The 15645-nt window shown below is 37.6% G+C and overlaps 1 protein-coding gene across 1 annotated transcript; it reads left to right on the plus strand.

Annotated features, from left to right (window-relative positions):
* The first annotated feature begins 955 nt into the window (after nucleotides 1-955).
* Nucleotides 956-14311, plus strand: LOC134474700 (zinc finger protein 431-like). Its single transcript, XM_063243224.1, has 4 exons — nucleotides 956-1071; nucleotides 11529-11655; nucleotides 11855-11915; nucleotides 13462-14311. Exons 1-4 carry the CDS (start codon nucleotides 988-990, stop codon nucleotides 13961-13963), a joined length of 774 nt encoding a protein of 257 aa, XP_063099294.1. The 5' UTR covers nucleotides 956-987; the 3' UTR covers nucleotides 13964-14311.
* Nucleotides 14312-15645: the final 1334 nt, after the last annotated feature.

Here is a 15645-nt window from a genome sequence, read left to right on the forward strand (position 1 = left end):
ACTGTCTTTTCCAAGGACTTTTATAGAGTAAAATCAGGTGGTGAGTTGGGTGGAAGGTTGGGAAAACTGGGAACTCACAATGCAGATGGGCATAAGATGGGAGAGAGCTATGGTAGCCAATAAGATAAACAATTCAGGTAAAGTTGATTAAATTGGGAACAAAGGGGGAAGGGAGTCACACAGAAAGCAGGCATTCTTAGGCAGCAGTGAATCTTCCCTTAGGGTTTTGGGAGGGTGACTCCTTATTCATCAGGATGATAGGAACTATTTAGAATGTCAGTCTTTAGGATAAATATACATTTCTTTGAATGGTGACTCCTGACTTCCTCAGAGTGCTTGGGAACTATTTAGAATATCAGTCCTTAGGATATGGATGAATTTGTTGATCTTCCATAGCAGGAGTTGTCCATCTTTTCCATAGTTGCAATGTATCTGGGTTTCTGCATGGGCTCCTCAGAGGACCTAGCCCTGTCTCATTGCTAATCATAATTAACTAACTCAGCTCCACACAATAGTAGTTTTAGGAAAATTGAATACAGATGTCTCGTGCTCTGGGTGAATGATCCGGGATAACAGTGTGCAATATATATACCAGTGTTGCCCCCTGATTCACATGTTTTGAAATTTAGTTTTAGTTCATTTTTTCCTTTTATTCTTGAAATGAAATGGATTTGGAAATAAAAAGCTGAGGGAAGATAATTTGGTACACATATTCCTCTGTGTAGCTGAGATCAATACTGTTGAAGACAACCAGCTACAGAAGTCTCTGACTACTGTCTATCATTTGGGATCCTCTCTTGCAGGAAGGAATTCCTTTCCTTGTTTGTTTTTGACTCAGAAGGAGGAAAGTAGAGCAGCAGTCAATCACTGATGAAGAGGCGGGCTATATGAAATGTCCAATCATGTGAGCCATGGCAGGAGGTCTCTTGGGTCTCTTCCGGTGTGTAGACATTGTTTACCTGTTTGGAATACAAAACTGGGAGCAGAATGCTTGCTGGATTTCATTTACTGGTTTCGATGTCCTGTGGCCTGATTAGCAAAGAACGTGGGAGACACTCTAGCTACGGAATGGTGAGGCTTTGGATCGGAGCCCAGAAATAGGGGAGAAAACAGTTACAAGTAGTTAGAAGCAGTTCTGGTATCTGTAGACTCAGGTATTTAGTTAACTTCAGCTCCTGAGGTCTTCTAGCATTGGCCTTGGGTCATCCACTTTCCCTTTTTTCTCCTGCTGGGAGCAAGGATGATTTTGTGTTCCCAGAACTCTGAATTAACTATGATATCAACAGACTGGAGTATCATCTTTGAAATTTTTACTGCCCTGGCACCTCCACCATAGGGAGCAGAGGAAGGAGCTTGGGAAGACCCTGACTCTGATGCATTTTGTAGCTGGAGCAGCAGTACTGAGCTTGGTCTCTGCTCTCATTCCAGGGATCAGCAATCTTGATGTTCTAAAGTTTATAAATGTATGTAATGTAATACAGGGCCTCATATCCACAACGGCACTCTTTAAACTTGTACTTTCTTGTATTTATAGGAATTGCCTAAATTTATGGTATGTTCTCACATTTCCAACCTCATGACAGGTGTTGGCAAAATCATGAGAATTCAGAGATGTGTAGTGATGTGCTTCAGTGGAGGAACTTTCCAAACACGGGATGAACTCCTGTGTACTATAAATAACAGTGCAAAGAATTTCTGAACATACTTTATGTGACACATGTGCTCATAGACTATCTTTGTGAGAACAGCCATAGAGGTTTGAATTTTGAGAAAAATGAAGCAGATATAAAAGTGTCATCAAGGGCAGGATAAAGTGTGCTTGCTAAGGACAAATTCCAGAAAGGGCTGCCTGTGAAATTCTCACTGAAAAATGCCTAAATGTAGTCATTTGCATGAACATATACAAGTGATATCTTTCTGAATGGAAAGGAATACGGGTGTCATCTTTGAATTAAGAGCTGATTTAATAGCTTGGTTGATCATATACATTGTTTAAATATGGAAATGCTCTGTAATGGACTTTACTAATTCCTGTAAAGGAGATGCCCTAAATTGAAATTGTGCAGGGATATCAATAGTTTAGGCATGAAGGGTTTCCGGCTTAGGGTAGATCAGACAAGCATGGAAAGGATGTGGAAGTGACCAGCAGGACACAGTGTGCAAATAGGAGGACATACAACAGAGAGGGTCTTCACTGAAAGTCAGGTAGTTCTTAGGGTAAGCATGAAGTTAAAGTTGTCTTATGATATCTTCCTTGAGGTGAGTAACAATGCTCTGGTAACAATCAGTATTCCACATCCCGGTCAACCCATGAATTCTGTGTTCTCCACTTGAGATCTAGTTTTGACTAGCTCTATGACCCAGTATCATGAAAGTGAAATTTGAATGTTTTTTTTGTACCAAGGATCGAACTCATGATCTCAAGCTTGCCAGTTAGGCTTTTATGCTGCTGAGCTAAATACCCAGCTCTGAAAGTGCTTTCTGTATATTATGGATGATATCAACCTTGTTCCTCAGAAAATGTTGAATATTTTGGAATTTTTCTATATTGTATGGGTATAATTTTTTGAAGCAAACCAAAGGTGTCTTATGCAGTCACTTTTCAAGTTTCACATTGTCTGTCGGGTGTCTCAGTCAGGGTTTCTCTATTTCAGACAGCTCTATAACTTAGGCTAGCCCCAAACTCAAGGCAGTTCTCCTGCATCAGCCTCCCAAGATGTATTTCTTATATCTGAATGGAAAGTGATCACTTGTTGACACTGAGCTATAATTTTAAGCTTGCACCTGGTTTCATTGTTTATAAGTTTTTTACATACAGCAGATTTCCATGAACATTTGAGTTATTATTTATGTACCATATTTGATGTTATTTATGTTTTGTTCTGTGAAACCAAATTCAAATATCAAAATGATGCTTAAGTATATTAAGAACAAAGGACTCAGTGGCCTAACTGAGATTTGAAGAGATATCATTTGTAGTACATCAAAGTGATTGATGAGATACTTGTCTGCCTCTGTGCTTTATGGATGCTGGTCTTGCAGGCTCTCACTATGAGCTCTGCATTAGAGACAGTGCACAGCGACTCTTGCAGTGACGCAGCACAAGAATCAATGCTCCTATGTGTCTGTTACATTAGCGGTGAGTTGCAATATAGCATCAAATTTGCTGTCTCAAAAAATGTGTATATACAAAAAATTAATCCCCAAGATAAGGAACTAAGATTTGAAGAAATCAGTCTGTTTTGTTTGGTTTTGTTTTCTCTATGTATATCAGCTAGGTTTGAACCCCTTATGGAGCGCAGAATTGCCCTAATCTCAAAGCAGCACTCCTGTGTCAGCGTCTTGAGTGCTGGGATTATAGATATGTGTGTTTTTACCCTAGAAAATATTGAGGCTTGTAACTTAGCTGTGTTGTAGCTTGTCATAATAGATGCCATCTTGAGCTTTGCATTTAACTAGTGCCCTGTATTTCACCCAGAAAAATGGAAACTCACTCAGGGTAGAAGTCCCAGGAGAAAAGCAAAATGAGCTGTACACAAAGAAAAAATTTAACCTGCTCAACAAAAGAGGCAGAATACAGTTGTCATCCAAATATTATTATAAGATTCTAGTTAAATGGTTTCCAACAGTTCTTTTTGTGATTCTATCTTTTAAAACATCTCTGACTTTCCAGTTCAAAGCGTGTTGTTTAGATCTTGAAATGGGGGTAGGAGTTCTGTATACAAGTGGTCCTGAGACCAGCTAATGAAATTCCACATTTCTCAATTGGGTTGCTTGGCTCCCTATGTTGTTGTTCACAAACTCAACTCAAGCTGTAGAAACTTTTACTGACACAAGCAAACACCAGCGTTAAATGACAGTGCCACTGAAATGAAAGAATAATTGTGAAAAGGAGAGGAGAAAAAAGACAAACACCATGTGCTATAATGCCACCTCTTTTACCAAGCAATCAAAAAGCTGAAACAGGAGAATAGCCATGTATTCAAGGACAGCCTAACCTACATAGTGAGTGCAAGGCTGGCTGGAACTCCAAAGTGAGATTATGTCTTTAAATCAAAAAACTAAAAGGAAAAAAATAAACAACCAAGGAAACAGAAAGACTATTAAAAAAAAAAACAATAATAGAGCTGAGGTTGTTTTGTTTTGTTTTGTTTTGTTTTGTTTTGTAGTTCTGTATTGTGTGTACCCTTACGCCGCTTTGGTTTGTTTTGTGATTTTCTCTTTTTCCTCTTAAATAAAAAAAAAAATAATAGAGCTGAGTGAAAGTTGACTTATGCAAAATGGGAGTTATTGAATGATGATGCCGAGGAAGGAATGCCATGTAGTAGCATCCAAGAGACAGTTACAAACACAGACTTCGGAATGGCACCTATTGTGCTACAGCACAACTGTGACCTCCTTCCTCCAATGCATTTGCACTTCACTAGACTGAGGACTTCTAAAAGCTCATGGAAATGTTAAGCTCATGGCAAACAAGGAGCTTGAAATCCAGGCTTTGTAACATGGCCTTTAGCAGACATTTCATATTTAAATTGAAATAAGAGAAATATAATTCTGCCCTGTTTGATGTCAAATGCACAAAGTTTAATGGCTCACAGCATTGGGAAAGGAAGTCACAAACCAAAAGAAGTTCAAAAATTTTCTTAGAAAAAAGAGAGAAGAATAGCCCTGAATTTTAAGGAGTGGTCTTCGGTTTTTTGGCCACAGACCTATTGACAGAGGTCATTTATACAGGAAAGTCACAATGTGGATACAGTGTGGGTCTCAGACTACAATCAAACTATAAGCTTATAGCTTCTTAACTAATATTATTCAGCAGGGGAACAAATCAGCCAGAAAAGGTATGTGGAAAGAGCCAAGGCATTTTGTGGGAACAATAGTCCAGTTCTGGTCATTGAGTATAGTAATTGATGCCTATCTGCACTTCCTGGAGGATGTGGTGGTAACTGTAGTACATTTCAAGCTGTTGTTTTTCTCTTCAGGAGTATGTAGACATGGTCACTGCATCTTCTCCTTCAGGTCTGGCTTTCTTCAGCTGTGCCTGTAGCAGTGATTGTTGTATTTAGTTTTTTACATTGACTCTTTGAGGTTCCAGTTTCTCTCTGATTGTATATCAATTTCTGTCTACATGGACATCCTTTGCTAAAATCACAATAGTATTTGAATGAATAAAGTGATGTTTATACATTTAAAAATATTCATTAGTACAGGCCAGGGATTTAGCTCAGCAGGCAGAAATACCTGCCTGGAAAGTGCTAGGTTGTAACTTTGATCCCTGGTACCTATAAACAAAAGTAATTTAAACTTCAAGGAAAGAAAATAATTTCATTTGTGAAAATGTAAATTTACAAAATTTATAACTAAATATGTCAATGGCAAATTAAACATTGTTAGTAGTCATATTTAGTATCTAAATTTGTTGGAGCTGGGGATTGAGCTCAGTGATACCAGGAGCTGAATGGAGAGAACAAGGTCATGAGTTCAATCCCTCATACAAAAAAAAATTCACAGTTGTCAACGATGCAGTGCTGTGAGCACATTTATTGAAACTGATACTAGTTAATTAATAGGCTCAATGTTTCTTTTGTGGTCTGCGAAATACCTGCAGATAGCATGACAATTACAGTGAATGATGTCCTGTCCCCTATAGGTTGCTATTTTCTGAGTTGTTTTTATTTTTTGTTTTCCCAGATACTTGAAAGTTGATAATGTTGGCTGATGCTAGCTAGAAAAACTGTGATAATCATTTTTTCAATTTAATGATATATTTCCCTATATCCATTAAGAACATTTTATTTGCTACAATTACTCCAAGTCAAATTGATAAACAATTCTTAAAGTTACAGGCAGCTGAGTTAGAAACACATGCAGCCATACCGTGATAAAGTGGAATGAAATTTCTGACCTTCTATGTCTGGTATGAGTTTGTGTTCTCCAAGGTGCAAGAAAGAATTTTAGGAACAACAGAGTTGAAGAGCAGAATATATTTACTGAGAGAAAGAAAGTGAAAGTATTTGGCTCTAAATAGGACATTTTGGAAGAGGGAGGTGGAACCAGGGGACTTTTACCTGGAAGTCACTTTCCTCTCCCCTATTCAACCTACCCTTGGCCAGAAAAGAATCTCAATCAGCTACTTGCATATCAGCAATGCCACCTTTAAGCACCCCCCAAGTCAAAAACTATATGTGTGCCCCCACATATTTCCAGAAGAAAAAGCCAGATCCCCAGTGGTCATGGGGTTCTCTTCACGTTCTAAGAATAAAGGCCACCTTGACTTTATAGTCTCTTCTTTACTATACCAAAAATCCTATCACAAAGCTTCTGTTTGAGAGAAACAGTGTGGGTTCTGAGCCTTCAGCAAAGGATTTTGTCTTTTTAGGGACTTCATAGAATAAAATCATGTGGTGAGATAGGTTTAAAGTGGTTTAGATTACTGAGATTACTGAGAAGGTAAATTAGCACAGTAGAGAAGCAGAATATAAGAAATGTAAAACTGGTATTTATTTAAAGAATGTGGAGAGGAGCCCACAGCCACCAAGAATTTAGCTTTTTTTTTTTTTTTTTCTGACTGACTATGGGGTTATGGGGTATTTGTGACTTTTGGATGTGGTGCTTGGAGGGGACATTGAGGTCTTGCAAGTAGCTGATGGGAATTTTCTTTAGGCCCCTGGGAAAGAAAAAGGAAGTTGTAATCAAGGAAAAAAGAGGAAGTGGCCATATGAGTAAGTATCCCTGGTTTCACCTTCTTCCACCTTGAACTACCACCATGAGGTCCTGTAATTGTTTCTAGGGCAAAACTCTTTGAAGTACATGCTTCGGTTTGAAGGAAGAAATCAAAACAAAGAATTTTTGCTATCTGTCTTCCTCCACAGCTGGTAGTAAACCATTCATAAGAAATATTTTGAGTCATTTCCTTAATGCATTGTAGATACTGTGACCAAATTACAGATCAGAAAAAGAAGCAGCACTTAAAGGCAGGGGTAAAGGCCTTCAATGCAAGTATTCCTGCCAAGGTGAGTTCAACATTGTGTAATACAAACTACTACTGTTTTCTCTGACTTCAAGAAAGAGAAAAGTTTATACTAATATTGCTATAGCGGAATGAATCTCCTGGTCTACTATGTCTTATATGAGTTTTTGTTCTCTAAGGTCAAAGAATGAATTTTAGGAACAGCAGAGATTAAGAGAAGAATATACTTATTGAGAGAAAAAAAAGCTGCCTGAGAGAGAGATGGAGTCCTTTGCAGATTGCCAAACACTGTCCTTTCTAGGGACCTTTATAGAGTAAAATCATGTGGTGAAATGAGTTTAAGGTGGGGAAAACTAGGAACTCACAATGCAGAAGGGCATAAATGGGACAGAGCTATGGTAGCCAATAAGTTCATGTAAAGTTGATTAAATTGGAAACAAAGGGGGAAGGGAGTCACATAGAAAGCAGGCATTCTTAGGCAGCAGTGACTTCCCTTAGGGGTTTGGAAGGTAACTACTGAGGTCATCAGGATGGGAGGAACTATTTAGAATGTCAGTCTTTAGGATAAATATACATTTCTTTGAATGGTGACTCCTGACTTCCTCAGAGTTCTAGGGAGCTATTTAGAATATCAATCCTTAGGATATGGAGGAATTTGCTTATCCTTTGTCTTCAGCCTTGACCCATAGCATGAGGTGTCAGTCTTGCCCATAGTTGCAAGCTATCTGGTCTCCTGAATGGGCTCCTTGGGGGACCTACCTCTGTCTCATGCCAATAGTATTTAAATAACTCAGGTGCCTGTAACAGTACTGTTTGGAAAATTGATTACAGATGTGTTGGGCTCTGGGTGAATGATCTGGGATGACAATGCGCAATGTATATACCAGTGTTGCCCCCTGATTCACATATTTTGAAATTTAATTTTAGTTGATGTGTTGTTTTTTCCTTGAAATAAAATGGATTTGAAAGTTAAAAGCATGAGGTAAAGCTCTTTAATACAAACACTCCTCTGTCGAGCTGAGTTCACCACTGTAGAAGAATGGCAGCTCCAGAAGCCTCTGCACTACAGTCTACCATTTGGGATCCTCTCTTGCAGGGAGGAGTTCCTTTCTCTGTTTATTCTTGACTCAGAAAGAGGGCAGTAGAGCAGGAGTCAATCAGTGATGAAGGGGCAGGCTATATGAACTGTCCAATCTGGTGGACCATTGCTGGCTGTGACTTCTGTCTCTTCCCATGTCTCAGCATGATTTACCTGTTCTGAGTGCAATAGTGGTAGCAAAATGCTTGCTGGATCTCATGTAGTACTTTTGATGTCCTGTGGCCTGATTAGCAAAGAACCTGAGAGACCCTGGAGCCATGGAATGGTGAGGTTGTGCATGGGAGCCCAGAGATAGGGTGGATTCGGTGAAACCAGTTAGAAATATTTAGGAGTAGTTGTGGTGTCTGGAGCCTCAAGTATTTAGTTAGCTTCAGCTCCTGAGGTCCTCCAGCATTGCCCTTGGGTCATTCACTGTCCCTTTTGCCTCTTGCTGTTGGCAAGGGTGATTTGGGGTCCCCAGAATCCTAGCTTCACTATGACAGCAGTAGACTCAAGTATCATCTTTGAAATTCACTGCTGGCCTGGTAACTCCACAATCTTAGGCATTGGAAGGAGCTTGGAAAGACCCTGACTATGATGCTTTTTGTAGCTTGTAGAGCAGTAATGAGCTAGGTCTATGCTCTCTTTCCTCAGAGTAGCAGATCTGGAAAGTCCAAAGTTTATTAATGACTGTAATGCAGGGCCTCATAGCCACAATGACTCAACTTAAACTTGGGCTTTTTTGTATTTATAGTGATCTTCTCAATTTATAGTATGTTCTCATATTTCCATCCTCATGACAGGTAGTGACAAAGGTCCTGAGAATTCATAGATGTGTAGTAGTGTGCCTCAGTGGAGAAAGGCTTCCCAAACAAATCATGAACTGTGTATTATACAGATCAGTGCAAAATAATTTCTGAGCATACTTAATTATTTAGGTGGCATCCTTGCTCACAGACTAGGTTTGTGAGAACAGCCATAGAGTTTTGAAGTCTGACAAAAATGAAGCAAATATGAAAGTGTTATCAAGGATAGGGTAAAAATTTGTGAAGGACAAATTCCAGAAAGGGCTACCTGTTAAATTCTCATCGAAAAATGCTGAAATTTAGGCATTTGCATGGACATATACACGTGATATCCTTCTGAATGGAAAGGAATAGGCGTGTCATCTCTGAATTAAGAGCTGATTTAGTGGCTTGTTTGGTCATAGACAGTTTAAATATGGAAATGCTCTGCAATGGACTTTATTAAGTGGTGTAAAGGAGAAGCTCTAAACAAATTTTGCAGTGATATCAATAGTTAGGCATGAAGAGTTTTCTGCTTAGGATGGATCAGAGGAGTGTGGAAAGGATGTGCAAGTGACTGACAGGATGCAGGAAGCCTATAGCAGGACATACAACAAAGAGGGTCTTCACTGAAAGTCAGGTTGTTCTTAGAGTAAGTGTGAAGTTAAAGTTGAGTTCTCATTGCTTCCTTGAGGTGATCAACACAAGCTCTGGCAACAATCAGTATTTCACATCCCTATCAATCCATGAATTTTGTGTTCCATACTTGAGATCTAATTTGGATTATCTCTAATTATGCCCCAGTGTCATGAAGGTAAAATTTGGATTTTTTTTGTACCAAGGATCGAACTCATGACCTATGCTTTCCAGGCAGGTGTTCATGCCACTGAGATAAATACCCAACTGTGAAAGTGTTTTCTTTGTTGCATGGAAAATATCCACATTGTATCTCAGAAAGTGTTGAATATTGTTGGAATTTTTGCATATTATATGGTTATAATTTTTAAAAACAAACCAAAGTTCTCTTATGCTTTCACTTTGTCTGTGGAGTGTCTCAGTCAGGGTTTCTCTATTTTACACAGCTCTGTAACTTAGGATAGCCCCAAATTCAAGGAAGAACTCCTTCACCAGCCTCCCAAGATACATTTCTTATATCTGAATTGAAAGTGATCGCTTCGTGACAGTGAGCTATAAATTACAGCTTGGGCCTGGTTCCATTTTATATACTTATTTTTTAAAAACAGCATTTTCCACTAACATTTGAGTTATTATTTGTGTACCATATTGGGTGTTATTTATGTTTTGTTCTATGAAACCAAATTCATGTTTCAAAATGCTGCTGAAGTATATTAAGAACAAAGTACTCACTGGCCTGAATGAGATTTGAAGAGACATTATCTGCAGCCTATCAAAGTGATTGATGAGATTTTTTTTCTTTTTTTAAATTTTGAAAGTGGTAAAATGCAACAGAACAACACAGAATAAGGCCAACTATGATTGTACAGTGAAATTGGTACAGAACTTCACAACAGGTTACTGGGATAACAGTAATAGGTATCACAGTATGTTTTATTATCTTTATAATAGTTGTTCTTTCAAACACATATATCAAAATGAGATGAAATACAGAACATTATAGTACTTATCAAAACAGAATATTGAATAGAGCAATACCATTAATCAGAATAGACCAAAACAGTAATAAAAATATTTGCCTTCAAAGAAATAGTAGAAATAAGTCCCCCTTATTTGTTATGTTCAGCTTCCCAGGAGATGCTCAGATTTCTGGTTCCCATTTGCTAATGGGGTGGGGGGTGACAGGAGAAGAGGGGTAGGGAAGTGGGATGTTTGATTCTAGGCCGTGCATCCAGTAGGTTCACTAATGCTTAGTAGGGAGACAGGCTGGTTGTTTGGTTTCACAGTGCCCTAAGTTCCCACATGGTGTGGAGCTCAGGACTTGCTGCTGGTCCTCCCCCTGGAAGGGCCACAATCTGCCAGACTGCCACCAGTTACCAGGGAGAAGTGGTGCTTGCTTGCCTTCCAAGTGTCCTAAATTCCAACGTTGCACGGATCTCAGGAGCTGCTGCTGGTTTGCACCCTGGATGGGCCACAGTCTGCCACATTGCCACCACTTACTAGGGAAGGGAGGTGCTTGCTTGGCTTCCTAGTTGATTGATGGGATATTTATTTAACTCTGTGCTTTGTGGATGCTGGTCCTGCAGGCTTCTCACTGTGAGCTCTGCATTAGAGACAGTACACAGGGAATATTACAGTGACTCAGCACAAGAATCAGTGCTCCTATTTCACTGTTACATTAGCAGTGAGTTACAATCTATCATCAAATTTGCTGTCTTCAAAAATGTGTATATTCACAAAATTAATGACCAAGACATGGATTTAAATTTGAATAAATCAGTCTTCATTCAGCTGTTTTGTTTGGTTGTATTTGTTTAATTTTGTTTTGTTTTATTGAAACAAGCTTTCTGTATGTATACCCGCTGGATTTCAACACCCTATGAAGCCTAGAATTGCCCTGAACTCACTGAAACCATCCTGCCTCAGCCTTTTGAGTGCTGGCATTATAGATATATACCACCACACTTTGCTTTTGATTCAGATTTGTAGGAGATAATTTAAGATATCACAAACCTGGTGTCTCAACCTTCATGTGAGAAATATATGTATGATCCTTTAGGAGGTGGTGACCCTTGAGGATGTGGTTGTGAACTTCAGCAATGAGGAGTGGACTTTGCTGAGTCCATCCCAAAAGAACCTCTACAGAGATGTGATGGGTGAAACCTTTAGGAACATGGCTGCAATAGGTAAGAATGAAATACTTTTGTCACTCATGCTGTCAGAATGTTGTGTGTCGCTCATCAGTGCTGTTTCATTAAAATCAATGTGAATATATTTTTAAAAATAGCTCAGACCTGAACACATTATATCATAAATCTAAACAAAATCTATTAATTTGTATGTATTATTCTAATGAGCGCTGGTATTTCTATGTCTACAATTCAGGAGGACTTGGGGATATCCAGGAAGCTGAAAAACAATGCAAGATTTACTGGAGATACTTAAGGTAAGTTGCACTCACAAGGAGAAGGAATATTCCTGAGTTATTAGTGAAGAAAGAAGAAGAAAAGTGACCACTAAAGAAATGAGGTACCATTCAATTTACTGCCAGTAATATTCTCCCAAGGTGTATAAGCTACGGTATGTATAATGAGTGAATTAAATCATGAAAATGTATATCATTGCATATAGATGTGTACAAAAGGCACACACTTTGAGTTATGACATTCTCCCTTCAGTTTTTCTACCCATGTATACATTTGAATATAACACATTCATTATCTAAAAATTGCTGTTTGCAATAGAATTTGAAATAAAACAGACTGCTTGTGTTTCCAAGCCATGCTCTAGAGAATCAGCCACTCTGATTAAAATTCTAAGTAGGCTGGCAGAATGTTAAGTGCATTCATTCTGAATAAAAGTATGCAGTTATCTCTAGAAGTTGATCCCACCACACTTGTTCTGGATAAGTTTTTAAAAATTCAAAATCTGCATAAAATACTGATACATGCTTAATCATATACAAAGCAGATCAAGTTATAATAGATCAGGCCTTGAAGAATCTTAGCTATCTATCACTGGATTTGTGGAGAGGGAAAATGTTAATAGACCCTCTGTGGTTGTGCATTCTTGTAAATCCAGCACACTAGGAATCAGATTTTGCAGAATGGCAAATTCAAGTTCAAACTTCACAGCTTAATAATCAGTGAAAATCTCTTAAAACAGATTTTAAAAAGCTATAGATTTTATGCTAATAGCTGTTGTTCATTCCCAGCATGGAAAAGAAAAAAAAATGTGTTAAATAATGTCAAAAAATAAATAATATAATGTCATTTGCCATAAGAAATTGATGGGGCTTTCTCCCATCAATTCGGTGAAATAGCTCAGTTATAAAACCTAAAAGGTCACAGGGTTTCTTTTAGATGCGAAACCAAAATATGAATTGTGGAATGAAATGAAAGAGAGTTAATAGAGAAAAGTAAGATGAACCATATGGAAAAGGGAACTATAGGTTAAGGACAGAAGGGAGATTGTGATGGGGAATCATATCACAATGATCTCTATGTGATACACATATATACCCATGCCCAAAGTGAAGCTAAATATTCTGCATTTCAAAAGGTACCAAATTCTAAGATTTCCAAATGTGTACCAGTCTTTTGGGAATGGTTGTTTTCAACATATCTTACAAGGCCATTCTGTTGCTTCATGGTGAGAATTTCTGAGCAGCCATTAAAAACAGCACTTGACATTAATGCAGTCATTAAACTGAGACCCATTTCACTGTGAATTTTTCTGTTTTTATTTAATATAAGGAAACACAAAGAAACACAAAATAAGTAAATAATACCACTTTCAAAGTGAAAATAAACAGTAAGAAATCTAAAGACAATGATTACATATGCTGCTCATAGAAATAGTTAATGAAATACAAAAGTGAAACATATGAAGTGGGGATTCAAACAGTGAGACTGCAAACAGTTTTGTTCAACTCTTCAATAAAAACTAAGTAATAAGGTTATCAATCCAATATGTGATATTTTTCTTTACAGAAATGAAAAGCTAGAGAAACCCTATGGACATACATCTTGGAGTCAGTGTAAAGAAGTATTCCTTGGTACTGCAGAAGGTAATGTGAATGTGAAAGAAGCAGAAACACACCACAATGTTCAGATCCATAAAAAATATTGCAGTGGAGAGAAATCCTATGTATGTCAGCAATGTGGAAAAGGTTTCACCACATCTGGACATTGTAAGCAACATGAAAGAATTCACACTCAAGAGAAACCATATGTATGTGAGCAATGTGGGAAAGCTTTTAACGCACGTGCATATTGTAAGGTTCATGTAAGAATTCACACTGGAGTGAAACCATATGTATGTAAGCAATGTGGGAAAGCTTTTAACACACAGGCAGATTGTAAAAAACATGAAAGTATTCACACTGGAGAAAAACCCTATGTACATAAGCAATGTGGGAAAGCTTTTACCACACGGGGAGATTTTAAGAAACATGAAAGAATTCACACTGGGAGAGAAACCCTATGTATGTAAGCAATGTGGGAAAGGTTTTACCATCTCTGGACATTGTAAGCAACATGAAAGAAATCACACTGGCGAGAAACCATATGTATGTAAGCAATGTGGGAAAGCTTTTAACACACGGGGAGATTGTAAGAAACATGAAAGAATTCACACGGGAGAGAAACCTTATATATGTAAGCAATGTGGAAAATATTTTACCAATTCTGAAAATTGTAAACAACATGAAACAGTTCACACTGGAGAGAAACCATATGTATAAGCAATGTGGGAACGTTTTTACCTTATATGGACATTGTAAACAACATGAAAGTTCACACTCAAGATAAAACCAGTGTATATAAGCATCATGAGAATGGTTTGAGCACACATACTTATCGCATAATGCGTGAAAAACTTCACACTGGGCAGAAAACTTATATAGGTAAGGAATTTGCGAAAGGTATCAGCAGAAATGCTCATTGTCCAATTCATTATAAAATTTACACTGTTGAGAAAGCCTGTGTATGTGAAGAATGTGGGAAAGCTTTCACCACACATGGATACTGTAAAATACATCAATGACTTCACACTGGTGAGAAACCCTATGTATATAACAATGTGGCAGAGGTTTTACCACATACAGTCATTGCAAAACACATGAAAGAATTCACATTGGGAAGAACCACTGGCTATGTAAGCAACTGGAGACACTTTTAGCAGCCAGATTGTAAGTGAAATACATGAAGAAACTCACACAAGAGATAAATCCTATGTGCTATGGGAATACTCTCAGCATACATGATCATTGTTACCTATCTGAAAGAGCTCACTGGGCAGAGATCCTATGTGTATTAACAATGTGAGAAATATGGCAATCCATGTTTGTTGTTAAATACATAGAAAAAGCATCAGTCTTCAGACAATTTAAATCTAAGTTTACTTTAAAAATCCCAAGGAGACATTAAGAGATAACCAATACAGAAGTTTGATGTCAATATTTCTTCACAAATTTTCCAGAAATGACAAATCTGAGGTGGAGCTCTACTCAAGTGCACATGTTGTATGGTTTTCAGTTAACCACTTGTACCTCTTTAGATTTTTTAAAATGTCTTTGTGCTTCAACATGGCATCTTGTAATTAAGCATGGTAAACTGAAATGGGCTGTTAACTTTCAAGTATGGATAGTGTCTATGTACTTAATATTTTGTCTTTAAAATTGAATTTTTATATTTTGTCGTAAATTGTAATGTTTATTTAAAGAAAAAAAGCAGAAAAAATGTAGAAATAATACAGAATTTCAGAAAAATAAGAAATCACTAGTTGATTAGTTACATATTTTCATCTTAGAAGTAGTTGTTCAAGTTACAAATTAAAGCATACAAAGTGCTATTCAAACAATGACACTGCGAACAGTTCACCTCAATGATCCAACAAAGACTTATTAATATGCTTACTGTCCTACAAACTTGTTTTTTTTTCTTTTCTTAAGAAGGGTAAGATTAAACATGATAAAACAGAGCAGAACAGTTCATAAGAAAACAAGTTAAGGAAACACAGATTTCAAAGCACGTCCACTGGAGATGTTCACTGTCTATCTTACTGTCTCTAGTTTTCTTCCAAATAGTTGTTCCCATTTAGAATGCATTGAATATATACTGAATATTATAGAACTAATCAAATAATTACAGGATGATGCAGGCTTTTTTGATCTT

Source organism: Cavia porcellus, unplaced genomic scaffold, assembly GCF_034190915.1.
Source record: "Cavia porcellus strain 051 isolate PalLab524CR breed Dunkin Hartley unplaced genomic scaffold, mCavPor4.1 scaffold_35, whole genome shotgun sequence".
Taxonomy (NCBI): domain Eukaryota; kingdom Metazoa; phylum Chordata; class Mammalia; order Rodentia; family Caviidae; genus Cavia; species Cavia porcellus.

What these genes read in the sequence shown, in the direction of transcription:
- LOC134474700 (XM_063243224.1), top strand. Translation starts at nt 988, where the DNA reads ATGCTTGCTGGATTTCATTTACTGGTTTCGATGTCCTGTGGCCTGATT. An exon ending in TAGGAACATGGCTGCAATAG is followed by an intron (nt 11,656 to 11,854) that starts GTAAGAATGAAA and finishes TCTACAATTCAG; the next exon opens with GAGGACTTGGGGATATCCAG. An exon ending in ATTTACTGGAGATACTTAAG is followed by an intron (nt 11,916 to 13,461) that starts GTAAGTTGCACT and finishes TTTTCTTTACAG; the next exon opens with AAATGAAAAGCTAGAGAAAC.